Source organism: Perna viridis, chromosome 2 (assembly GCF_037379345.1).
Source record: "Perna viridis isolate PV_CMFRI_1.1 ecotype Kerala chromosome 2, ASM3737934v1, whole genome shotgun sequence".
Lineage (NCBI taxonomy): Eukaryota > Metazoa > Mollusca > Bivalvia > Mytilida > Mytilidae > Perna > Perna viridis.
Genome location: NC_142446.1, coordinates 37,765,378 through 37,793,212, shown reverse-complemented (window position 1 = coordinate 37,793,212; position 27,835 = coordinate 37,765,378). Strand labels below are relative to the sequence as shown.

The window sequence follows — 27,835 nt, the reverse complement described above, 5'->3', positions numbered from 1 at the left end:
TGTAACTTTTGTCATTTTTATAGGCTCTCCAAGAGAGTAAATAACGTAGGTATATAAATCTGATGTCACCATAATAAAAGAACAACTATGAATTATTTTTTTCCTTGAATCAAAACTCCTGCATAGTTGGACAGTATACACACTGACAAGTACTATAAATAAGGGTATCAAATTGCTAGCTATTAACAACATCTGCTGAATCTATATTTTAACAAAAAGGGGAGATAACCATCCTCAAAACTGAGTATCAATTTCAACATAACATGTTTTTATACAATGTGGATATATGACTTTTCAATACAAAGCAGTATATGTTAATATAAACAAACCAGTATCCAGAAATTTTTAAGGGTACTTGAAAAAAAATTTCCAGACTATAATGGTGCTTAACCAATTCAAGGTCATTTAAAGGGTTTTTGATCTTTTTTCAATTCCAAAAGGGGATGAAAGGGGTTGTAAACATAGCCCCTAAAACCCCCTGCCCACATGCCTAAATAAGTACCTCTGTTTTCTATTTACCAACATTAGGAAAAAGAGCCAGCAAATGAAACTTTCATGACAGAATAACTTTAAATCTAATTTAGAGCCATGTAAGTGAAGTAAGATAGTGAAGGACCAACAACTTCGCAATTAAACTGCTCTAACCAAAAAACAGGGTGTACAATACTGCCTAACTAATCTCTTCAAAGGTTATCTTGAATCAAACACTAATTATCTTTCATTGAAAAGTCACCATCAACCTAAAGTTACCTTACCTACAAACACTCCTAGTCCTTACATTTCATACTACTTCATGATATACTACATAGTTTAAACATTTCCATCACTGGTAAAATAGTGTAACAATTTACCTAATACATTTAAATTGGCCTCAATTCGTATGTGTCCTGCAGTATTGTTTGCTGTACACCCGTATCTTCCCTTATCTTCCATATAAACTTTTTTAAAATGAAGTGTTCCATTGCTTAAAATCTGAAATATAAATTAAACATTTACAATGAGGAAAAAAAATCCAGCAAATTTCCTTATTCTAAGGAAGAAAGTAAAGCTATTTTTTGAAGTTAATCAGAACATTGCACCATAAAAATATTATATATCATATCTATATTTGTTACAAAAATGTATGTTAAGCAAACCAATTACTATATTGTATAAAGTTCTAATAAAGTAATTAATATTAGAAAATTTCAGACCAGGAGCACCTGTGTTAAAAATACAGTAAAACAAACACCTTTAGGACTGTATAATTAGATATGTTCAGAGAGGTGTTTGGTTTACCAGGTTCAAAATCATACATGTTAACCCTTCCACATTAGGAGGGGGGACTCCAACAAAATCAATGAAGAATTTAGAATCTCTTATATAAATATTGGGATACAAGGTCTGTTGTAGCTTTTTGCTTAAGGCTACTATTTATTTCGGTGAAAAATACTATATAATTGAGATTTTACATAAAAGATTTGTTATAACATAAAAATCTCCCACATGAGACAGTGTCAATGGGGAGGAATCTCCAACCTGAACTGTTCCAAAGGTTAACAGGTATCTCAAAGGAGAGAGTCTCCAACAGGAACTGTTCTAAAGGTTAACATGTATCTCAATGGAGAGAGTCTCCAACAGGAACTGTTCTAAAGGTTAACAGGTATCTCAATGGAGAGAGTCTCCAACAGGAACTGTTCTAAAGGTTAACAGGTATCTCAATGGAGAGAGTCTCCAACAGGAACTGTTCTAAAGGTTAACAGGTATGTGTATGGGGGAGAATTTCCCACATAAAATGTTTCAAAGGTTATGTTCAAAATATATTTCAACATACAAGAAGGGATCTGAAAAAAAAGAAGCCTGGTTCTGACAGGTTTTTACTGAATCAGAATTCTGTTTACAGAGGTTTTACTGTATTTTTCAACTCAAGAATAATCTACTAATTGAATGCCATCATGTAATCATCTTTGACTTCACGTGTTTTGAAGTAAATTAGAAAGACATTTTTTAGATATAAAGGTAATAATTTTTAGACTTCTAAATTAAAGTGCTTGGCAATTTCCCCAAAATTTGCCATAGAAATGATAATTCTCCACATTGTACATTGTTCATAATGACATTTGTGTACTTCATGACCAAGAAATTAAAAAAAGAAAGTTTGAGTATATGTACCTGTAGAATTAAGGCAAAAATTGTAAATTTCAACTATAAAAGAAAATGGTACATTTCTTCAAATCTGCGAAATTGAAAGCAAATTTGGTCTTAATTTTTTTTCTTTTTGATAGTTCAAATATTGTCATATATATCATGTTGTCAAAGTGGGGAATTTCTATGGACCATGTTTCATCCATTTAAGATTCTTACATAGACTAACACATACACTTTCATCCATTGCCAGATTCTTACATAGATTAACACATAATTCTTACATAGACTAACACATACACATCTTGTAATTAAAGGAAAAAAACAGTAGAAATCTTTCTGCACAAAATGTGATATTTATATCAAATAAACAAGAAAAGAAAGAATTCTGCAAAGAATAAGGTATTTATATCACTATAAAAACAATATATAAATAACTCTACCAAATCAAAAGTAGTAATATCAATATAAATACAGCATTAATCATGTATATAATACCCACAAAACAAAGTAATGTGTGATGTTTATTAACAGCATCTTTTTTTCATTACTTTTTAAAGATATGAGGCTAATTTTTGCACATTATTAAAATTGCTGGAAGTATATCAAAATCGACCAACTAGGGTTTTATGTGTACAAATCTATTTGGAACTGATAGGTATAAGAGAGAGGAAATACATGAGATGTAGAGGGATAATTCACTACAGATATCAAGGGATTGGATTTCTGTTTGTGAACACTGAGTTTGTAATTAAAGACATTGAATTCATAAAGAGAAATCCTATCTGAACATTAGTGAAGAATTAGATCCATTCAATACACAAATTAGGACTATAATACTATCATAGTGATTGTGTCTTCACCTTGAAATTCAGTATATAATCTGCCCAGATGAAGCATGAACTTCCTGAGAACTTTCACAGTAATTGATGTAAGTGACAAGTCATGTTTAATTAAAATAAATATGTTTGTCAGATGAGGAGGCCAGACTCACCCCTAAAAATCAAACAAATGGTTAACAGGGAAGGTGATGTTGAACTGAGACAAAGTTACCCACAAATGACCATGGTGAAGTTTCTTAAAACATTGAAGAGAATCATCTCCTTGGGATCCTAAATCTTTAGAAAAAAAACTTGTGGGATAAAAAAAAAAATGGACTGTAGAAGATCTTACATGTCTGATGCATAAAAGGTAGGGCATAAACATTCCATTGGAACCAAAGTAGTGGACCCATAAATGTGTGCTACAGCCAGACAATATATAATCTACATTACATGTGGAAGTACATACTTCATGAGGACAGATTGTAACATTTCATAAATGTTTTGACATGTTTAATAGTACAAGATATCAAAATTCAGGTATGTATAAGCATACTTGGAAATAAATAGAAAATAAAAAAAAATACATTATCATTAGCATTTATTTGAGTAATGATGCATAAACAATCTTGTAGAATGGAATTTGTAAAGTTACTATCATTTTGTCAAAACTTTTGATGCAACCAAGAGGTTTCATAAACCTTAGAAATATTCCAAGCTTTGTGTAGAAAGGAAGGATCAAATTAGGTACATAATGACCCAATCTACAGACCTTAGTTATGCTCTATTGTAGGAAAAGAGGTAAAACGTCTTGTCCAGTGGGTAAGATGTCATCTCATCCTGGAAAACCTAATAAGTTAGCTATATAAACTTACGGAGTCGAATAGCAAGAATAATCAAGGGAACCAAGATTCTAGTGGAAATCAAAAGAATGTAAACCAGGAACAAAGACCAGACATGGAAAACAGACAAACACAACAAAGAATATAAAACAACCAAAACAACATATACAAAGTAACAAAAAGTAAACAAACAACTAGACTCCACTAAAAACTAGGAGCATGGACCTGGTGCACCGACAGGGTAAGGACCCCTCCTTTTCTAGACACTTCCATCCTCTCTGTATCTTTCTCTTTGTTACTGCTGAAGCAAGTTCATTTTCCAGCCCCCTGTTTTAGACTTGTTGAAGTACTCATAAAACAAAGAGGTATCAATACCACAGGTAAAATAAAATGATACCCATCACATTATAAAATATTTTTGGGATAAACACAATTTTAAAAAGCAATTACTTTTGAGTAAGTTATGTGATCAAACTGAAAATCACACTTGATCTGTATTTAATGATAACAATTATAGAAAGTTTGAGAAAGATTTTTCAATATCTTGTAAAGTTATAATCTGGAGAACATTGGATAATGGACAGACTGACAGGCAACTTTTTAGAAGGTATAACACAAAACCTCACCACTTGGTGTGGCAGGGTATATGAAGATAAATCACGTGGACTAAAGAACAATGAGAACACCACAAGGACATGGACAACAGACACAGAAAAAACTGTATAACACAAAAGGGCAAAAAAGTACACACACACCAAAAAAAAAAAAAAATCAACAAACAATCAACAAAAAAAACAACTAAACACTAATTCAACTTGGATTGCTTCAGTCAAAATGGTAAACCCCAGTCATTGAATATTTTTGTTAATTAGATAAACTTACCTGTATTCTTTGTTCCATTGGATCAAAAGGTGTCTGGTAATAGTTTTTATCCCAGTAAATTTTAGGAGTAGGTTCACCATTGGCTACACAATGTATCATGGCTGACTGGCCATCTATTACTGTTGTATTCACAGGTACTACTCTAAACTTTGGTCTCACTGCAAATATAATAAGAAGTATTATTGTTCCAAGATAACTCACATTTCATAAAGTCGATAATTTGGCAATATTGTTTGGGTGAGAATTTTATGTAACGCCTAACAGTAGACTTATTCCACTTTCAAAACATCCACCTCCATGTTCAATCCTGTAATTTAACAAAGTCATTGTCATACATTAACCCTTCCTCCTCCCCATCTTTCTCCAGGGAAAGTTTTCTGCTTTTTGTTTTGTAATTTTTTCAGGTTAATATGAAAGTTAAAAGTAAGGAAGCAACAGGTTGCATGTACCTTAGAGATTACACGAGTTATGAAAGTCAACAACCAATACTGAGAGAATTGAAAATGTAGAATGTGGGATACATTTGAAAAAGAAGAGAACTGCACAGCTGATTTTAAATATTTTTGAAGATTATATTTCCAAAACAACATTTTCCTACCTTAAATAAAAAGAGATTACTTAATGTCATGTGACCATTCCTATTAACTATTTGAATATGCCACAATGTCTGGTAATAGAGACAGACTTAAAATAATTGTAAAAACTTGAGGCCAAAACACAAAAATCATCCCCTCCTAACCCAATTTTTTTCAGCCCATCCCAAAAATAAAATATTTTGATTTTTGTCAAATTCTTTATATTCACTCAAACTAATAAAAAAAATTAGTCCACTTGCCCTAAATATTGAGTTAAATAATCTGTAGAATATTTTTAGTGTGGCCTAAATCTCTCAAAGAAATACAACTTACATTAAGGAACACAAAGGTAAAAAAAAAAGATAATTTTATATCATTTAATACCATCCGCATACAATTATGATTAATTCTCTACTAAAAAAATAGCTCCATCTACTTGGTTATGCACTAAAAGTATGCTGAGGGCAAACATATATTTTGTACAGAGAATAAATATACAACAAATGGATTTGTAGAACATCTGCTGTGATAAGATTTATAAAATGATTTTGATATTGTTAGCTATGGTGTAGCCAAGATGCACTATTATTGAAGCAGTGTGTTTTGCAAAATTTTGAAAATTCCATTATACAGCAAAATACTTGAAAATTTCAAAACTCTGATAGTTTTTAGAAAAAAACACTGTATCAACCAATCAGCTAATTTGCTTGGGAACTTTCAAAGTACCAGCTGGAGAGGTCTTTTATAATTTAGTTATTCAAAAACATGTAGTACTCAATTCAAAGATAAAAAGAAATGCTTTGCAGGGTACAGCTTGATACAACCACAGAGGTTCAACCCTGAAGAGGAGGGCAAGTATGGACACACTTTTCAAGTGAAAAGCTTTAAATTATGATTGCCGCATAAATAGACATTTAACACAGGATAAAAAATGGACCAGAATCAAAGTGGCCAATCGTTTCCAAAACAGTTGGGACCATTACACCAAAAATCAAATCCAACCTTCTTTTGTGGTTTGGCCCCTTGTAGCAAAATTATTTGCAGATCAACCAGCTAATATAAATTGATGTCACAGAAACTAATTATCTTTGGATGCAAAATGTTGAACACAGACAACATGGCCAACAATGAAGCCATTCCCAAATACAAATGCATTTTTCCCCTATTGTATAAAGATGAGGTAATTTATTGTCTGCTAAAATAACAACCTCATATTAGACTTTTGCTTTTTAATTTGTTTAAGGAGTAAAACGTCAGACAGCAAAAAATTTGACAAACCAAATGGCTAAAACAACCTCAGAAAATTTCCATGTTTAGTCTTATCGTAAAACAAACTTTAAAAAAAAAAAACAAAAACAAAAACAAAAAACAAAAAAACGCAACTTACCAACTACATTTATGTTAATAGTTGTATTAATGGATCCCTGTGTATCTGTCTCAGCCATGCAGGTATACCGTCCAGCATCTGATCTTTGTACATCCAGAAATGTTAAAGTACCATCTATATTTGTAATATGCTCTGCAATGTTTATTCTCTTATTTTTAAACCACCGAATTTTCACTTGTCCATCTCCCTCGGCTCGACATGGAACTGATGCATTCTTGTTTAGCTCTATACTCGAATCTCTTGGTATAGGAGCAAATTTTAATTTTTCTGAAAAATAAGTTTTATTTGAAAATATGTTCACAAATCACCATTGGTTTATTTTTGACACATATTTAAAGCATATCAGTGCCTACTGATGTTGATATCTGGAAGAGGTAGAGAAAGTAGAAGGGAGTATTCATAAAGTATTGTTTGCCATAAGCAGTAAATAACAAATAAAGACATGTGAAACTTGACAAACAATAAATAACACTATCTTAGTAATAAATCTGGGCCTGGTTTCATAAAAAATTCTCAAATTGAGATTTTTCTCAAATCTATGAGTTTTCCTCTAATCTTCAAGTTTGACTGATCTGATTGGTTGAAATTTGAGTTGAGGAAGGATTTCAGAAAAATCTCAAACCGGCCCCAGATCTCTAAACTGTAATTACAACCATCTTTAGCAATTTTTAACAAACAACTTAAACCAACAAGTAAAGAAAACCCCTTCAACTTTGTTTCAGTTTAGTTGATCAACAATGAATGCCAAATTTCATGACAATCTTGATATCCTATAATTTAAAGTAACCATTGTGTGTCACTGTGTTGTAGACTAAATGGACAGACTGACATGCAAACAGAGAAACTGAGGGAAAATACACAAATACAAACATACGGACAAATTATGGATGTATCCACAATCAATTTTTCATTCCTATGTAGACACCTTTAAACCAAAAACCAAAAGAAAGATGTAATTGTTCCATTAGGTAGGTGGGCCATGATAACTGATTGAAAATCTCCTCTGCCATGAAACATTAGGAAATCTTCTTTAAACACATCCAGAAATGTAAAAGCATTTAAATCAATTATCTTTTACCTTAATAATAATGAGACATCATAGGAAATTAAATAATTGCATTGCTTGTTTTTTTGTCGAGACAAATTATTATTGTCTCAATTGAAATCAAACATCTCTTCTTTCAATGTGGAAGTAATTGGTAAGTTATCATTCCTTATTATATTCCAGAATTAAAATGAAAGCATCCCCTAGATGATGTAATAATGTAGCGGTAAAATTACAAAGCCTAGATAGACCAATTCCTCCATCAATTAACAGACCTTGTAAAAATCATATGAAATGTCATGTTGAGATGAAATATACCGAAAATTAATTTAACCCATGTTGTGAATGTAACCTCTGTTTAATGGGAAATGAAATTGCCTCTCTGAATGCAATTCAAGACTTGAGTAGAAGGGTGCTTATGCATTAAAATTGCAGAATCAAAATATTATTTTTCAATGATAGATACAAGTGAAAAGGTGCAAATGGTTTACTGAAGTGTTACTTCCCACAGGGAAATAAGTTATTCTGACATTCTTCATTTTTCTTTGTGATTCAATAATAAGTTTTTATAACCAGTAAAACAGTTAACTTCACGGGATAAACTTGGTCTCCTTTTGATTGAAAGATCATTAACTGATGAAATATCTTATGTACTTAACTGGACTACTAAGATAGAGATTTTGAGTTTCTATCACTCAAAGGAACTTTAAATGTGTGTCTGATATAAGGGAAGACCAACTCTATCTCCTGAACATCACCATTGTGTGAACTATAAAATTGTAGAATGAATATATTGTTTTTTCATTGAATGCAATAATAGTGATAGATACATCTTTTCTTAAGATGTACTTCTCACAGAGAATTAAGTGAATCTGACATTCTTCATTTGTGCTTGTGATTGCATAGTACCTTTTTTACAGCCATTAAAATTGTTCACTTCAGGGGTTGGTCTTCTTTTGATTGAATGATCATTACTGATGAACTGCTTAAGGTAGTTAATCAGACTATTTCAGAAGATTTTCAATTTCATCATTCAACCAAATCTGATAGAAAGGGGGTAAAATCATGAACACGAGTTTCAGACCTACTATCTGAATACTTATATACAGAAAATACAAGCTGTTGTGTTTAGTTTACAAATTTAGTTACAAAGAAGGACCTAAACAACGCTTCTACACAGTTTTCCAAGAATTTCCAACAAAATCTTGGTTAGGAGTTGTGATGGCACAGAAGGCTATTTTTGTATAAATATCAAAAACTTCAACAAGTGCCCTCAATATTTTTACATAAAAAAGTCTCATGAAATTGGGTTTTTAACACAATAACACTATTTTTTTCTAATTTTGCCTTATTTCATCTACAATTTTAAGTGCAACACATACATTAACAGCAATGAAAATGTTTTTAACAAAGGCACGTATCCAACTATTGAATTGTACAATTTTCAAATTTACTTGATACACTTTAGTTTTAGAGCTGATTTTGATATTTCCTGAAAGACATACTCCTTTATTTCTTGGTCTCATTGCATCAGGTTTAGGGAATATACCATTTAAATCCTGTTTTAACTATTGTGAAAGTATTTTTATTCATGGGTACCAATTTTCATGGTTTAGGGAAAACTTGTCAGTTCGTTGATTCTTGAATTAATGGATTTGAAAACTCTATCATACAAAAAAGTGGAAAATTTACTTTTTGTTGGGAATCAAATTTCGTGGTTTACCAAACCCACGAAAGCCACAAAAATTGGTACCCACAAACAATAATACTTTCACAGTATTTTATTCAGTGTAAGTCATGTACAACTTACTTTTAACAGCTAAATAAGCTTTAGCAGAGATAACCAGAGCCTGTCCTATGGTGTTGGCTACACATGAATAAGTCCCAGCATCCCCTACGGCAACTCTCGGTATTGTCAGTACACCCTTCTCCATGTCCATCTGATACCTTGAGGATCCCTGAAGGTGACGAGGTAGAAATATAATAATGTCATACTTTGGATTCATTGCAAAGTGTAAAATTTTTAATGTATAAAAACAAAAAAGTAATTGTATATAGTTATACATACATAATTTAATTTTTGAATATAACAAATTTAACTAACTTAACTAACCATAAAATAGTGATATTTCTGTTACCTCTACATTGCATAATTTAATAAAACAAAGAATACAGAATTTAAGATCATAATTTGTTCATATATAAAATATCATAAAAAATTTGTTGACTGGCCATACCTTCATCAATTTTATAAGTCAAATTATAGGATTTTCTACATTTTGTTACAGTGCAATAGAATTGGATAGAGATTAAATGATCACCTAGTGGTAAAAATTAAATCTCCTTGTCAATTGTCAAGTTACTACATAAGGATGATCATCAGATACATGTATTGTCATTTTATCAAGGGAAGACAACTCTAATGAATGAACATTATCTAGGTACCAGTATCGTATTGCATATCCCTGAGCGGGTGTACGTCAAAACATGGTTGCTATAAAAATATAGTGCATTTTCTTTGTGCCTCTCTACAAACTAATGTTTTGTCAAAAGATATGAACAATGACTTATAAAATAGAGCAAACATCACACTGTAAGATGAAGAACTTTTTTAAAAGAAAATCTAACATAATAACATAAAAATGTTCCACTCAAAAGGTTGGTTTGGTAAGTGCAAAACGAAAGTGAAAGTAGGGAAAATGGCTATTAATAGTTCAACACTACTTTTCTGTCCGATCTTCGTGGACTCGCCCTATTTTTTTTGCGGGAAATTATTTTTTCACATGTCCTTAGACATGCTACATAAGTGAAAATTTTATTGAATCAATTTACGTATTTTTTTTAAAATCCTAAAAATATGCACTTTACTATAGAAGTCAATGGGAAAATTAATATGATATTGAGACTCTAGGTTTGTGATGTAAAGAAATTGGATAGCACAACCTTTCATGATTCAGTAGTTTATTCTCCTATAATTAAATCAATGTTTAATATATTCACTCACAGGGTTAATAAGTTGATCATTTTTCCTCCATATGACTTTAGTTACTGGAAATGCTGTATCTGCTTCCACTTGGCAATGGAGGTCTACTCTGCCATCCTCTTCAACCTCTTTAGGCTGAGGAGGTCGTGTAATCACAGGAGGTACTGAAAAAAAAAAGACAAGTTAAAGCATTTGTTATACAATTGAAGATAAGAGATTTATTCTACAATTTTATAAAGTTATAAAGTCTAAGATTTGTATTCTGCAGTAACTAAGGAGGGACAGAAGTACAATTCGAGTATAAAAAATCTCATATTCAATAAATTCTCAATTTGATCATTCCGGCAATTATAGCTTCACATGAATTTATTTTGCTTTCATCAATTTTTGTGACACACCCAAACAATCTATGATTTGTTATGGGTCATTTCATGTTTAATGAGAGAGCAAGATATACTTTCATGAATCATAAAATGACCCATGATAATAGAAATTTTGAATACATAATAGGAAAACCCTCCCTGAAGTCTACAAAACTAATTTAAAAAATCTCATAAACACATCTGGAAATGAGATTACAATTATTTCTAAAAAGAGTTTGTCCTCAGTTTACAATTGCCAATGCTTTACCTATTAGTAGAGGCAGGAAGCGATGCTTTTAATCCCAATGGTCAAAAAGATACAAACCACTTAAGAAATCATTATCCCTGCTGCTCAACTCAATGATCTGTGCAGTTTAGATAAGATAATTCATAAACCATGCAGGAGTAAAAAACATTTGTTGAAGGAAATTACTCTGACTTTCTTTCCTACCTGGTATCAGGAATAGTGTAAAATAAGGAATGGAACTGCAGTTCTGCTACAGATATCTATATGTAATATTTTCATTAATTGATTTTGTCCTATATTGTGACCATTTCAACAATTTGTCCAAGGTTTTTCATGCAGAAAGTTTCAATATTGATCAGTAGTACTTAGAATTTCTACAACAATTAAATGGTTCAAAACACATCATGTTGCTCCACACCTTTTTCCACATCATCTTGCCACACCAAACTTTAAGGTGTACCCCTTGTATTGTTAAAAAGGTATAAACTTCCAAATTAGCAAAGAGTCAATTCATATTTGTGGCTCCTTCACATCTGGTAAACATAATACTCTGATTCCATTAATTTGTAATTTCAAAAACACTTAAAAGAACTGAGAGGTTTAAAAAATTAACATGTTATGTATGGAAAAGCAAATAAAAGTAAAGAGAGGCTCAAAAACTTATTGTGCAAGGTACGAAAAAAGTCGATGATGTACAAAGATCAAACTAATACTCATTATTGTAAGGATTGGAGTGTTTTGTAAACACAATTTTGTTAAGCTGATAGATACAGTTTACACAGATGGAATAATATATATGAGTTATGAAAATAATTCTGATGAGCAACATAATGATTTGTTTGAACATAAATCATAGCCTTGCACCATCACTTTCTTTCAAAGGTTCAAATGAATTAACCGTTATAATTGTGTTACGATGGGTGTAACTATGTACTCTCTAAGCCAAAAGAAATAGTATCACATACAACTTGCATCATCAAAATGTAAGGAATAACCTTTCTTACTTCATTCAGAAGAAGAGGTATTCAGCAGGCTTTGAAAAGGGGAGGGTTCCAAGCTATTATTTGCTCATTTTTGCCCCAATTTTGCATGAAATTAACAAAATTTTCCAACAAGAGGAGAAGGGTGTCCTTACCCCCACTTGATACATTTCTGTTCAAAAAAGATTATAATGTATTTCATGAACCAAGTAGTATTATGCTGCCCGTGGATAATAGATAACTGAATGGTAATACGTGAGTGTGGAATCTTCTTTTCCTACACCCTCAATAGATCTGTCTGTTTTTCAAATAGTGGTTACCTATGTAGAAAGGGTAGCAAAATATAGCAAAATTTGAAGTAACTACAAGTTTTCCAACTAGTTACTAGCATATATATAAGATACATGTGTAGCATACATGTACTGTGAAAGTACTATCGTTAGGTACCAATTTTAGTGGTTTTTCGTGGGTAGGCCAAACTACGAAATTAGGTACCCAATGAAAAGATGAATCCCATTGATGTTATACTGCAAACTTCAAAACCATGAATTCAAGAATCCACGAACTTATGTTGCTTCCCTAAACCATGAATATTGGTATCCACGAATTAAAGTACTTTCACAGTATTTGACAGTGACATAAAACTGTTCATTCAATTCATTTTGCAAAGAGATCAGAACTGCAGAATTTTATTTTGTAGAAAAAAAAAATCCATTATTGAAACAATACAAATTAATGAAAGTAAACTGTGTGCACTGGCATGTTGGGAACCATTCATGCATCATGTATGTGCAGCATATCACAACTGATAGAAATCTCTAGATTAGTCAACCAGTTAATAATCCATCATATAAAATTTGATTTCTGTCAAAGCAGACAATAAATGTGATCAGTCCACGATCTGAGAAGAATAAAATGATGTAATTATGTGATTCAACACGCTAAACAAGGCAGTATTGAACTGAACCTGGCTTCTGTAATATTATCTAACTGCTAAATTGGCTGATCAGGAACACAAGACAATTTATTGATAATCATCTATCCATTGATCAGAGTAGGATGAGGACCAATGTTATTGGATAGTTAAATTAGGCCAGTTTAAGATGCTTTCATTTATTTATTGTTTCAAATGTTTATTTCATTGTTCAAAATATCAATTTGTTTAAGGAACAGAACGAATCATTGTAATCTCATGTAATCTAAAATTTTACCAACATATAACACTGACTTAAGGAAAGTAGTGAAGAGGAATAACCACATTGTTTCCTAATATTTCCATACTCTGTTATTGGATTACTAAAAAAAGTTCTTAGATCAACATTCTAACAGTGCACCTGGTCCATGTTCCCAGTTTTTAGTGGTGTCCTAGTTGCTCATTTACTTTTGTTACTTTGTAGGTATTATTATAGTTATTTTATGTTCTTTGTTGTGTGTGTCTGTTTTCCATGCCTGGTCTTTGTCCCTGGATTATGTTTTTTTTTAATTTCCACTAGAATCTTGGTTCCTTTTGATTACTCTTCCACATGTACATAGGAGTTAAATTAAAACAATTGATAATATTTTTTCTGGAAAGTTCATCTCCAAATTCTTTATTACACAGTTAAACATGATTAAAAAAATACAGCTCTCCCATATTGGAAAGTACAGGGAGGATAGTAATTGTAACTGTGTGTACAGTGTACTGTATGCATATTTAAAAAAATTATATTAATGGTGGTTTCCACAAAACCTTCTAGTTTTCTTTCTATTTTAAAACACACCTCTTCAAAAACCCTTTGCTACAGAACTACAAAATAATCGTATCTGTGAGGTGTTCTGAAGAGGAAAGTAGGGTATTAAGATTGTCATCAAAGAAAATTACATTATCATCAGGTAAAAAATGTAATCATTCACAATATCAAACCATTATTGAATTGATAGTTCACCCATTTCTACTTGAGTTAATGGGAAAACCAGAAGAAGACATTGCCCAATACAAAGAAATCTTAATCTCAAAATGAGGGTCAAAACATCAATTACACTATCTTACAACAAAAGTTAATTTACTAACATAACAATTATCTATGAAATGGTTAAATACTATGACTATATTTCCCCAGGAAGAATTCCTCAAGGTACTAGGCAATAAAGTGAAGACAAGAGTCTGTATATTAGGGCAACCTATCTTGTTCTAATATCTCAGCTGATTAAAGTCAAACTTAAGCTTTAACTGCCATTATATGAATGAGATACAGCATAGCTATGATCCAGTAGAAAGTTTGGGATAATATAAGACAATTAGAATGGGAAATTAGACAATTTGAAAAATATAACCCTAGAAACTGCAATTAAACTTTCAAGATACAAAATTGTTAATTCTATGCTTTGCCTATATGTCCACCCATTTCATGCTAATAAAGCAAATTATGGCCTTGCTATAAATTGAGTTTTTTTCAAGAATTCATTTTTCTCTTGAATAATACTTAAGTACTTGCATTGAAACTTAGCAATTTAGAAGTAGTCTCATATACAGAAACTTAAAAGTGATATTTAATTTAAAGTATCTCAAACATCCAATTTATCTAACACATATGTCTGTTTGTTTGTCTTCCTTATTTCAATTCTAGACTTTCATTTTCAATTAAACACTCAAAACCTACATAGGAGTGTCCTCATACATTGTGTAGCCTCTTATCAGTTTTTGCCAATTGCTCTTATGACTCAATATAGTTATGTAACAAGAGAGCAAAGCAGATTGTTATAGATAGATATGCCATGCATTTTAAAAACCACTTACCCGAAACAATGATCCATACTGTCTGATTTTTAGTGTATGCCAGGTTTGAAACTTTACATGTATAGTTGCCTGTGTCGATCTGGGCAGGATTTTTAAAAATCAGATTATTGTCCTGGACATAAATATTGCCTGATGTGCCAATTTGGTCTCCATTTCTATCAAACCAGCTGAAAAAAGGAAAAGATGCATAAGTATATATGTAAATAAGGATCAATCATTTGATATTCTCTTTATAATGAAAATGTCAGGGGCTATACCGTACAATGTCATATACTGGTACAAATATGATATCCTTTGTTCCCACTTCAATTTAAATCCAATACAAACCATGCAATTTGCCTGACAAAAAAGATTTCTTCTTTATATTACAGCAATAGTTTTCCAATGGTTGTTTAACAGGGTGTTTACCATCCACATGGAAAACCAAATGATCTAAAGTGGTTAAATATGAAACAAATCAAAACTTTTTGCCATTGGGTGAGAACACTAAAACACCTTTTAACCACATCAAATACAAATGTTTTGCCATTGGGTGAGAACACTAAAACACCCTTTAACAACATCAATTACAAACATTTTTTTTGCCTTTGGGTGAGAACACTAAAACACCCTTTAACCACATCAAATACAAACTTTTTGTCATTGGGTGAGAACACTAAAACACCCTTTAACCACATCAAATACAAATGTTTTGTAATTGGGTGAGAACACTAAAACACCCTTTAACCACATCAAATACAAACTTTTTTTGCCATTGGGTGAGAACACTATAACACCCTTTAACAACATCAAATACAAACATTTTGCCATTGGGTGAGAAAACTAAAACACCCTTTAACCACATCAAATACAAACTTTTTGCCATTGGGTGAGAACACTAAAACACCTTTTAACCACATCAAATACAAATGTTTTGTAATTGGGTGAGAAAACTAAAACACCCTTTAACCACATCAAATACAAACTTTGTTTTGTAATTGGGTGAGAACACTAAAACACCCTTTAACCACATCAACTACTAACTTTTTGCCATTGGGTGAGAACACTATAACACCCTTTAACAACATCAAATACAAACATTTTGCCATTGGGTGAGAAAACTAAAACACCCTTTAACCACATCAAATACAAACTTTTTGCCATTGGGTGAGAACACTAAAACACCCTTTAACCACATCAAATACAAATGTTTTGTAATTGGGTGAGAACACTAAAACACCCTTTAACCACATCAAATACAAACTTTGTTTTTGCCATTGGGTGAGAACACTAAAACACCCTTTAACCACATCAACTACTAACTTTATTTTTGCCATTGGGTGAGAACACTAAAACACCCTTTAACCACATCAACTACAAACTTTTTTTTGGCCATTGGGTGAGAACACTAAAACACCCTTTAACCACATCAAATACAAACTTTTTGCCATTGGGTGAGAACACTAAAACACCCTTTAACCACATCAAATACAAACTTTTTGCCATTGAGTGAGAACACTAAAACATCTTTTAACCACATCAAATACAAACTTTTTGCCATTGGGTGAGAACACTAAAACACCCTTTAACCACATCAAATACAAACATTTTGCCATTGGGTGAGAACACTAAAACACCCTTTAACCACATCAAATACAAACGTTTTGCCATTGGGTGAGAACACTAAAACACCCTTTAACCACATCAACTACTAACTTTTTTTTTTGCCATTGGGTGAGAACACTAAAACACCCTTTAACCACATCAAATACAAACTTTTGGTTCATTCATTAAACTTTTCCATCTATTTTACACCAGAATTCTATGAAAAAAATACCGTAATATGAAGATAAATTTTCCAAGCAATCTTGTCCTATTATCTCTAAAAAATCAATCACATCACAAAAACACAAGTTCTGACCCAATTTCAAACAACATATCATAATATTTGAGTCAAATGGCCACTTTATGTACCTCACTTTGGCATGAAGACACCACTATTCATTTTAAGGACAGAAGTGTTAACCATTAAAAGATTTCATTTCATCAGGAATGTAAACAATGCGGTTGTTGATGTTCCTAAATTCCAAAGACAAAGAGAACACAGGCATTAGACAATGGTAAATCTCTGATTAATTAGTTGTTTCACATCTGGACATTGTTTTCCATTGCACTAATGTGCAGTCTCTAAGGAGCAAGATAACCTTGGAGGAACTGATTATCTATTTTGATAAGTGTTTCTTACAGAGACAATCGTTCAGTATCTTGACTTTGTGGTTTTGTGAAAAAAATCAAAATGGGGCCATGAGAAGTCAATTATGTCAAGCATGGGAAATCTAAGAACAGGGTACAAGTAATATACACAAGGTATGCTCATCCCCTCTACTTTGGTGTTAACAAAACCTCAATCACTCTAAAATGTAAAATCAGAAATAAATGAACAACAAACATGAGGTTTCAAAATTTAAATGGACAGTTATTCACCTAAAAATGGAAATATGAAAAATTGTCATGACAACCTTCTAAAAATTAAAATGTCGAAAAGAATGTTACCCACTCCATTTTTAGAGGGAGGAAATTTTCATTTACATTAATTTTTTGGGTAAATATTTTCCCACTAAAGTATACTAAATTTTAAGATAAAAATTGACATCTACATAAGTAAAGATAAGGTGCAGTAATTTTTGACAGAATTGGAAGACCGGACATGCAGTATAAATGGGTCAGCTGACTCTTCTACCAAAAATCAATTAACATACAATACAAAAACAATCAATTTAATCTGATACCATGATATTTAGAAATTGGATAGCAGTACCATTAACATGTTGCATTAACTATGAAAGTAATATATATGATAAAGGAAATTAGAATGAAATAGTACTTGTAGCCCACATCAATCTCCCCTAGGCCCAAACCAAACCCTACAAAAACCTAAAACCTGTCTAATCAAAACTCTAAATTAAATAAAAACCTGTCCAATCAATACCCTGAATTAACCCCAAACCTTTTTTAACTTAACCCTGCATGAAAAAGAATATTGTCCGAGTCATTACAAACAATTCTTCAGTCCCTAATGGGTTCTGAATTTACAGGCTTAATTGTAACATATTTTCATGCCTAAAACATATAAATACCATGACTTTAATTGAACTTAGATGCTTTATAAGCCATCATTACAGAAAAAGAGAACCTTCCGGAATTTTCCTTATTAACAATAAATCATTTTCTTAATCTTGTTAACTTTAACTGATTACCTGTTTGTAAACCAATGATTTTTATCTAGAAAATACAAAGTGACTTTTTTCCCTTCATTACAGTAAATTGACTACTACATTTCGCTTGGCATGACAAGCGATAATTTTGGTAACAGTCGAATGGAAATCACAGTCAAAATAAAAAGACTGTTAAGTGGTTAGCTTATCTAGACTATAAGCTGCTGTTACTTTAGAAAATAACACAGTGAAAATAAGAAGCTACAACAAAATAAACTTGATGGAAAGATGGAGTCCTTTTGCTGTAATTAGTGTGGTTAGGTAGTTAATTAACTGGCAGATTTTAATGGGCTTAACTCCTATTTCTGCTATAAATGGATGATAAATATCCAGATAAATGATCCATAAACAGAACTTAAAATCCTGTTGATGTAAAATGTAATGGCACATTTTATTGGAATTAAATGAGTTAATCTAACTTATTTTTCCTGGTTTAATGAAATCCCTAGTGATTAAATCTTCATTGTTGGAGGGAAGAACATCCTACATTTCCGTAGCAACAAAGATCATGAAATATAAATAGAAATCTGACATCAAAACTTTAATAATCCTTCCTAATTATCTTATCTAGAATTCTCCTCTTATGATTTAACCTCTCAAAATCACACAAAAATTCCATCTATCTTATATAATTGCTTTTCAAATTTCAATTTGGATATCCAGCAGTCTTTTTGAAATTGGATAATTCAAATGTTTAGGAAATAAACAGATTTCTGAATTTACAATTCTGGTATTATGTAAGAAGGCTTATATAAATCATGTTATTCTTTTCCTGGTATCAGATACAATTACTGCACTTTAAACATTTTAAAATAGATCAACAAACAGGTGAAGGTAAGTTAAGTTCTGTAAAACCACACAGTAAGCTCAATAATGTCAGCAATCTTCAATCTTATGGAATTCTAGGTAGTAAAACCAGGCAAAGATCGACAGATTTTGATAAGGGGTCCAGAAAAAAGGAGGGGTTCCAGGCCAATTCTTGCTAAAGAAATACTCAAAAATGTTAAAATTTTCGAACGAAGAAAAAGTTCCAACTGCCAGGACCCCCTTTCTTGAATATTGTCAGCAATCTTTCAAGTAAAGAATTCTTAGGTTCCCACAGTAAAAGAATTGTTTTTTGTTTTTTTTTTGAGACACAGAGCATTCCAAAGGCATTGAAATTGGACTAAGCTTGATTTTTTAATTCAATTCTGATAATGGTATAGCAAAAGACTTCCTATGAACATGTACATATATATCTTTAACTGTTCTGTCTGTAATTAACAAGCATCTTGGGTAGTCAAAAGAAAGAATTCAACAATACAATTAAAATCTTGTTATTGAAATAACCTAGGTTATTTAACATAACATGATAAACTTCATTGATGTAGGTATGAATGTCAGGCACCATAAAAACATAAAACACTGTATCAAGGCTCCATGTCTGAGTTAAGGATGTCATGGACTCAAAACTTACTCAGTTTTCTTTGATAATAGTCAAAATTTGGCTCATATCAGTATAGTTACAGACATAAATCTCCTTATAACATAAAAATTTGATTGCTTTTTAATAAGATATGCACATAACACACAATATTAATAATGAAAAACATAAATTCATTTCAAGAAAATTGTTTTGCAATGTTTAAGTAGTACTAGGACATAAAGAAAAATCTTTCTGATATGAACGACCATCAAAAGAAACTTGGTGAAAAACTGTACTTATTTTTAATACCTCCTCAATTACTTCTGATCTGTGTCTGCGGTTGATTATTAAGTTTTGTCAAGATGGTGATTTTTGTTTCTGCTTTTCTCTAAGCATTAAACATCTCTGGTATCATTAGGCAATAAACAATTAATTAAATTGTAGAAAATGTCTGGCACTGATCCATTTATTGGTTTCAGGTTCCAAGTATAGATTCAGTAGAAATACAGTGCAATCTGTCCAAACTGAACCCCTTTCCAACTGAGAAATATTCTATTTTGACAGGGTATCTGGATCTATCAGGTTCTTAATGCAATGAGACTTATAAGAAGGAACATCAAGAGATCTGTGATTGGGATTGAAGTGAACCCTGTGCTTTTTATCACATTCATGCTGAAACAGTTCCATCAAAATCAGAATTTTTACAAAGAATGTTAAAGAATGGCCTATTGAAATTCTCAAGACCATTAAAATTGTACCATTCCCAAAATTTTAATCTTTATTACAGAGAGATCTCTGGTTGTAACAAGTATTCAATGTATTCATGGTTCAATTTAAGACAAATTTATATGCACTTTAAAATCAAGGTCTGCAGAATACTTTTAAGGAGTAGGTATCATCCAATGCATTTGTAGGATGAAGGAAGTATAAACATTATCTAACAGTGAATATAGAATTTAAAAGGGATGTTTCTTTAGCAGTAAGTTTAACCCTACTACAGGATTGAGGAAGTAAAAAAAAGAGAAGATCTAATCATCTGGACCATGAAAACTGATTTATTCAATGGGTCATAGTTTTCCTTTCCTCATTGTCTACCCTGGACTTGACTTTTTATGAGCAACTTGGCAGGTGTTTCTAGAAAAGCAGAGGATGCTTACCCTACCGGTGCACCTGGTCCATGCTCCCAGTTTTTAGTGGAGTCTGAGTTGCTTGTTTGCTTTTGTTACTTTGTATGTATGATTTTAGTTACTTTGTGTTCTTTGTTGTGTATGTCTGTTTTCCATGTCTGGTCTTTGTCCCTGGGTTACATTCTTTTGATTATCGCTAAAACCTTGGTTCCCTTGATTACTCTAAACATTATAAAATAAGTATTGAGGATAGTGGCTGTAAAAATTATGCAGCAAGATCTGAAGCAGAATATACCAATAGAACTTATATCAAATCCAAGAAACTAACCTGTAAAACATGGAAATTTACTAACAATAATGGCTTATATTATCATTGCTTGAAGTTCAAACATTTTTCCTAGAATTTTAAAAAGTCACATTAACTCATTTATTGACAAAGACAATAATAGTTTAAGCTGTAATAGCTCTTAACGTTCAATTTAAAAAAACACCATAAATTTCCATTGATTTAGCTAGGGAAAAAAATAAAGATTCTTTTTCCCATTGACTGAGATACTAAGGATATTATCAGTCTTGTTTTTCCTAAATGATATTTATCTAAATAGACTCCAGCCAAATAAAAGTACAAATATGTTTTTTTTTCATTAATGAAATTGCATGTGGAGGACATATTGAGATGGATTAGTGTTTTAGAGCATTTTAGTTCAGAATAATTTATCATTGAAAACATTGATCACAAAAGAAATTTGCAAATAAATGCAATACATAGGTTTTAAGTAGCTGTCTTTGTAAGAATCATGCAAAATCTGAAAAATGTGATACACCCCAAAAAAGGCTACATATTTTTATTTTTGTAATTAAAAGTTGTTTTATGGGTCTTTATTGTGAGATGTGTAATTATTCATTCATATCTGCCTGCTCTTAGGAGATAATCAACATTGAAAATCCAGTAGATTCTATTGTATTTGAGTGCCATTTACAGAGTTATCTCCTTTAATTTTGAGATCATTCTATATAATTTTTATCTCCTATGAACATGCGTTATATGAAAAACCACATGTTACTTTCTGTTAACTATAACATTTTAAACAAAATATCAAAAATAAAAATATGTAGGCTTTCCGACCATGAATCACATTTTGCATGATTCTTATGTGTAGTGCTACTTAAATGAAAGTAAAATGCTTGAGAGAAGAGACACTATGAAACATCATAAGAACAAAGCTATATGTGTTAATCTGCTATATGTCTGCTACTGACACAAAGTTATATTGACCAGTAGCCTTACTGTTGAAGAACATAGGGTAAATCTATTGTAAATGCCAACACAAGCAACAATAATGACCAGCAATCATAACAATCTATCTTTGATGTGTTAATTACATTGCTGTCTTCCTCGTGAGCAACTGATTGTGTCTGAATCATAGTGGTCAGGTTAGTTTGGAAGTCTTAGACTTAAAGGATGTTAATTGTATAATAATAAGGATCAAAGGTAGTTAAAGTAAAAGGGTTATATCTCTAAACTAACAATTATCATAGAAACCATCCTGAATGTGTACCTGTAATTTAGTCAAACCTCCTCTGAAATGTCAAGCCAGCAAAATTTGTCTTTCTGAAATCTGAGCCATACATCCAGTAACCATACTTTTCAATTACTGAATAAACTTTTAGTAGGGAATTATGTTTGATCATCAAACAAAAATGACAAGAATTGTCAATCTAAGTGAAATTAGAGCTACATAATTACTCCATTCAGTCACTGCATCTAAAAGAGCTCCATTCACCTTTTCAGAATCTTTTGGTTTTTCTCTATAGATCATGAAAAACTCAAATCAGATTGGTTAAACAGAAAGGTCATCTGAGATGAAACTAAAATGAAATAGGAGAAATAATGTGTAGATCTACTTGAAGCATTGTTACCCAAGGAACAGAAATATTTTCATGGAACTTTAGACTGAAACTTCAAAATTAAAATAATACTTAAACTTACGTTAAAGATGGCTGGGGACGTCCATATGGCTTAAAAACTTTCAATTCAAAGTGTTTGTGTATTGGCACAACTATGGGATAGTTTGGTACCAGTCTTGGTTCAAAGGAATCCATTCTAAAATCATCTAATGCTGAAAAATAAATAGATATTGTTTAATAAACAAGCATTATTACATGACAGATTCTTACAACAACTAAAAAAAAGATTTGTGACATTCTTAAGTTTTCCATAAGAATTGAAGAGTTCTTAGTAAAGGTTTTAGAGTGTAGTCAAATACACATAACTGGCACCAGCGCTATAAAACTTTAAACAAATTACCTAAGTATAAGAAAATTCTCAACTGTTTGTGACATCATCAATTTCAAAGACTTTGATTGAAGTTACCATGGAAGTTAAGAATATTCTCAGACTTAAGTATTTATAACTTCTCTGGTGCCAGGCCCTGTACTTTCATATTTCAACAAACTGAGCACACTGCTTTGAAACCTCACTGGATTTGAGACTGTGCTACAGCCATGGACGTCATTTAGGTTAGATATAATTTTAAGACAATGAATACATATCATGTATAATTTTACTGGCCAATATAAAATATTGCCAGCTTTAGTTAAAATTAAAAGCTTTTCCTTGAAAAAATTTTTAGTCATATTTCTATTTTATCTAACATCAAATTAATTTTTGCTGACCAATCCAACAGCTTCATTTAACAAGCCTTTCTCAAAAATTGGCTTATAGGCAAGAATCATTGAAATTTTTGACAATGGCTCCCTGGGTAAAATATGCATAGGTGTAATTTTAATATCTAACATGCTGAGTAAAATTAATGAGAAAACCTTTGCAATACTATCTCGATTCATTATGTCACACTATATCTATTACATTAGCAGATTTCACTTGTTTTTCTTGTCTTTTGTCCAAACTAATCCATTTCCGAAACAATATGAGGAGTGTGAACTCTTCTGAAGAAAGAAAGAGATTTTCGCTGAAGCCGTCATCAAATTTCCTATGTTGTTCATTTTTACAAATTACAAATTTCCCCATAGAGAACTAAATCCCTATAATAAAACTGGTATGTCAAAATGAAAAATATATCATTCTATGTGCAGATTTGCCAATAAATTATATTATCAGATACCTAATCCTGTGAGGTTCAATGTAATCACTCATTTTTTTTAATATCAAACTCAATATGGGGGTTTATTGCTATAGAAGGTGGATTTTATTTGTTTTTAATAGTTTTTAATTTTATTTTGAGCCGAATGATTTATTATTTTAAATTAATAGACATGTAAAAGGGTAATGAAGAGCACTGAGATTTATTTTCAAAGCAATTTTGCTTTAATCAGCAACTTTTTAGCAGATAACAATTTAATTCTGGAAAAAAGTAAAGGCAACGTAAGCAAGAATTTATTTGTTGGTCCGAAAAGCAAGGAAAAATTGGAAACAAGAAAAAAGTTCAGCATTGTAAAGCCTTCATCTGAACCATAATAAAAGTCAATAGTGCTCTTAGATTCGAGGCAATTGCTCATGGCAAAATGTTCATGACAACTCTTCATAAACTCCTTAAAGTAAAGACCACACTTACATTTTTAAGGAGGTGTCTAGAGTATGAAGGAAATAACATGTTTGCATGAAAAAGAAAACAGCAGGCATGCTTAAACATTTTTTTTGGTAGAGGAAACTCAGTGAGGAGACTTATTTTTGAGTCATGTTCAAGTTTTAAGCTCAAGTCAGTATTCTAGTAAAATTCTCAGGAACAATCATTAAACTAAAATTGAGCAACTCTTTCATTTGCAACATCTGTATGCAAAAACATGAACAGAGGAGAAAAGATTAATAAAAGCCCCAACTGAAATTACCCCTATTACTATAAATGTCAATATACATTACATATTGAGTAAGGAATCAACACTCCTGCCCCTTAATTAACATTATTAATATCAACAATTACACCATGGTTCAATAGATTTATGCACCCAGTTCCATCATCCTTAACTACAATTAAAACAGTGGGATTCTAAAATTAATTAGACAAATGAACTGCTTAATTAACTAGTGCACTGTAAATTAGTTACCAGAAGAAACTGATCATGTTTTCCTTAATGAAATTAAAGTATACACATATACTTGGAGATATTGACATTGAAGTATCAAAACCCTAATTCATGATCCAGTTCAGAACCAATCCAAATAAATGAATGTTTTCTTTACAATCAGAAAACCTAGAAGATGTAATAAACAACTTAAGGGCTTCAAGTCCCTACAGTATAATTGGAAAGCAAGTAGATTGTATCTGGAGTAACGTCTTATTAAACATTGATAACAGCTTATGTAAGAGATATTAGTATCTGGAGAATAAACTGTACTTTTAAGACACCAAAGCAACAGAAATCTTTAAGATTTATAGTTTTCTAAAATATGGCATGTTCTGGTTTAATCCTATTATAGTTCCTAGGCAATTTTCCCTTATCAGGTTTCTCTTTCCTGTTTGGAGTTTGTTCCAGGAATTGATGTCACCTAGAAAATGTAAGCTTATAATGGGTTGGTTTTTTTTTATATTAGGAACTCAGAACTAAAATTACTTGTACATGTACAAAGAATAAAATAGGTCTTATTGTTTTAAAGAATGACTGACATATATAAGTGTAGTACCTAAACCTAATTATGTAACTATTATTGAGATCAATCATTGATTGTCGATCACTAAAAAGATCAATAATTGATCCTCGCTCACTAAAAAATCAGTCATCAATCCATCAAACCAATCCATTAAACTGGTAATCACCTAACATTCACCACCATGTGACTAGTGACAAACATTCACCACCATGTGACTATTGACAAACATTCACCACCATGTGACTAGTGACAAACATTCACCACCATGTGACTATTTACAAACATTCACCACCATGTGACTAGTGACAAACATTCACCACCATGTGACTAGTGACAAACATTCACCATCATGTGACTATTGACAAACATTCACCACCATGTGACTATTGACAAACATTCACCACCATGTGACTAGTGACAAACATTCACCACCATGTGACTAGTGACAAACATTCACCACCATGTGACTAGTGACAAACATTCACCACCATGTGACTAGTGATTGTTTCATATATTTTTATGGCAATCTATTTCTATTTTTAGTTTGCTGTTGTTAATAAAACCAACAAAAATCATAGAATTGATATAGTGAACCTAATTTAAAGTTACAATTACTTTATATATGTGTTTTAATTGTTCCAAACAAATTTTAAAAAAATTAAATGAATCAATCATTTGTCAATTTATTGAGGCCATGACCTGATCAGTCATTGGTTAATGACAGTAGTCAAAAATTGGTCTGGCAAATAATTGCATTGATTGGTTCAAGAACTGTATATTAAGACAAATTAAGTCCCCTTAAAAATTTATCTTGTCCTCTTTATTTGTAGTTTCCAGGAAGATACGCTATGATTAATTCTTATTGGATGTTCATGTGTTCCTGTGTTTTCCAAATTTTCTTTTTTGATAAACGTGATAAATATTAAACATGGGTAAATGTGACCCAACACCTGGTAAGGTAAGTTCATTAGACCCTTAGTATTGGATATAAATATAAAAAGGATAAAGGAAAATTTATTAAGATCAACTAGTTTAAGCTCTAAGCACAGTCATCAGGACCATTTAGCGTGAATCCTAACCATAGATGAACACAGACATAGCCTTCTTATTATCCATAACAGATATGGTATATAAAAATATTGACATATTATGATGGCACTCCTGAATCTGTTATAAACTTTAAAAAATATATATTATGCTAGAAGCGCCATTTAAAACATCTTAAACTTTATTCACGTTGTAATGTTGATGCCTGATTGGCTTAATAAACTTGTATTCCGTGTATTGTGTTTTGCTATGGTTTTTGTCACATGGGCATTTTCCTACCATCCTGTTTTGACAACATATGTTTCCTAAATACAGAAGACATTTGCCAAGAAGAGAACTTGATACCACATGAATCTAAATCTAGCCATCTTACAGTTATTATCAAAAATATGTCCTACTACTTTTTTTAACCAGTTTTGTAAAATGTAAAATGGATTATTTAATTTGTATTTTGTTTTCAGTTTGATATTTAAATATGGAACTTCAACTAGTCATTCCCATAAATAAACTAATGTGACAAATTAAGCTAGCTAGGCAGAAAGTTCGGTGAACCCATACTATTTAAGCAAAATGTTTATAATGAAATCTGGCCATTGATTCATTATTGCACCAGACTGTGTAGCCTGGAAGTACAATAGATCACATGTAATTAGTATACTTAGGTATGTATAAGTATGATTTATGGTTCATTCTGTTTGTAATTTAAACCTGCCGACATCTTCTGTGCCAAATCAAATTGAAATTGAAACCATAAGCAGCATCAGCATGACATCTTGAAAAATTATTTTGTACTGAACTTAAGCTTACATTTGGAGTCTCAATTTCAGATTGTAATTTACCCCACAAAGTATTCTCGGCATGACCCCATGTAAACAAATGCATAATTGAGATGGAATAGTTTCAAGATTTATAGAAGTGTGACATGAATATAGAGAAAAAGTTGTTTAAATTAAATTTCAAAATTTGCAGTAAATCTTATTTCTGTCTAAATAAAGCTCTTCAAAGTTCAAAGGTACAGGCAATGTGGATTATTTTTGTGATCATGGTGCCTTGAAGAGACCACCTTCTTTTATACCAGAAAGATTTGACAAAAAGATTTTCTTAAGAAAAAGTTACTAAATGGTAACAAATTTCTAATAACTTTATTGCTTACAGTTGTTGACATATTTTGAAACTTTTTTCTTCGGTGAAGGAAGTTGCAGTTTGAAATGTTTTGAGCTAGCTTTCAGTAAGTGCAAGCATATCTCATTTTTGTCCATATAGTGTATATTGAAGTATTTCATGGAGATAATTGGATTTACTATTAAGTGAATGTCATGATGTGTTTGTTTGTTGTTTCAGTTCTTTTTTAACTTACATTTAAGGGGAA

The 27,835-nt window shown here is 31.5% G+C and overlaps 1 protein-coding gene across 1 annotated transcript in view; it reads right to left on the bottom strand.

The window, feature by feature from the left end:
• The window catches only part of LOC148624920 (inactive tyrosine-protein kinase 7-like), an 83,905-nt gene that overhangs the window by 9,929 nt on the left and 46,141 nt on the right, over positions 1-27,835 (bottom strand). Inside the window, exons 7-13 of the mRNA XM_088568043.1 lie at positions 22,801-22,930; positions 15,025-15,191; positions 10,681-10,823; positions 9,487-9,634; positions 6,632-6,898; positions 4,670-4,827; positions 852-972 (exon numbers count right to left, since the gene is read on the bottom strand). Coding sequence (XP_088424169.1) covers positions 852-972; positions 4,670-4,827; positions 6,632-6,898; positions 9,487-9,634; positions 10,681-10,823; positions 15,025-15,191; positions 22,801-22,930 — 1,134 coding nt within the window. The remainder of the gene's footprint in view (positions 1-851; positions 973-4,669; positions 4,828-6,631; positions 6,899-9,486; positions 9,635-10,680; positions 10,824-15,024; positions 15,192-22,800; positions 22,931-27,835) is intronic.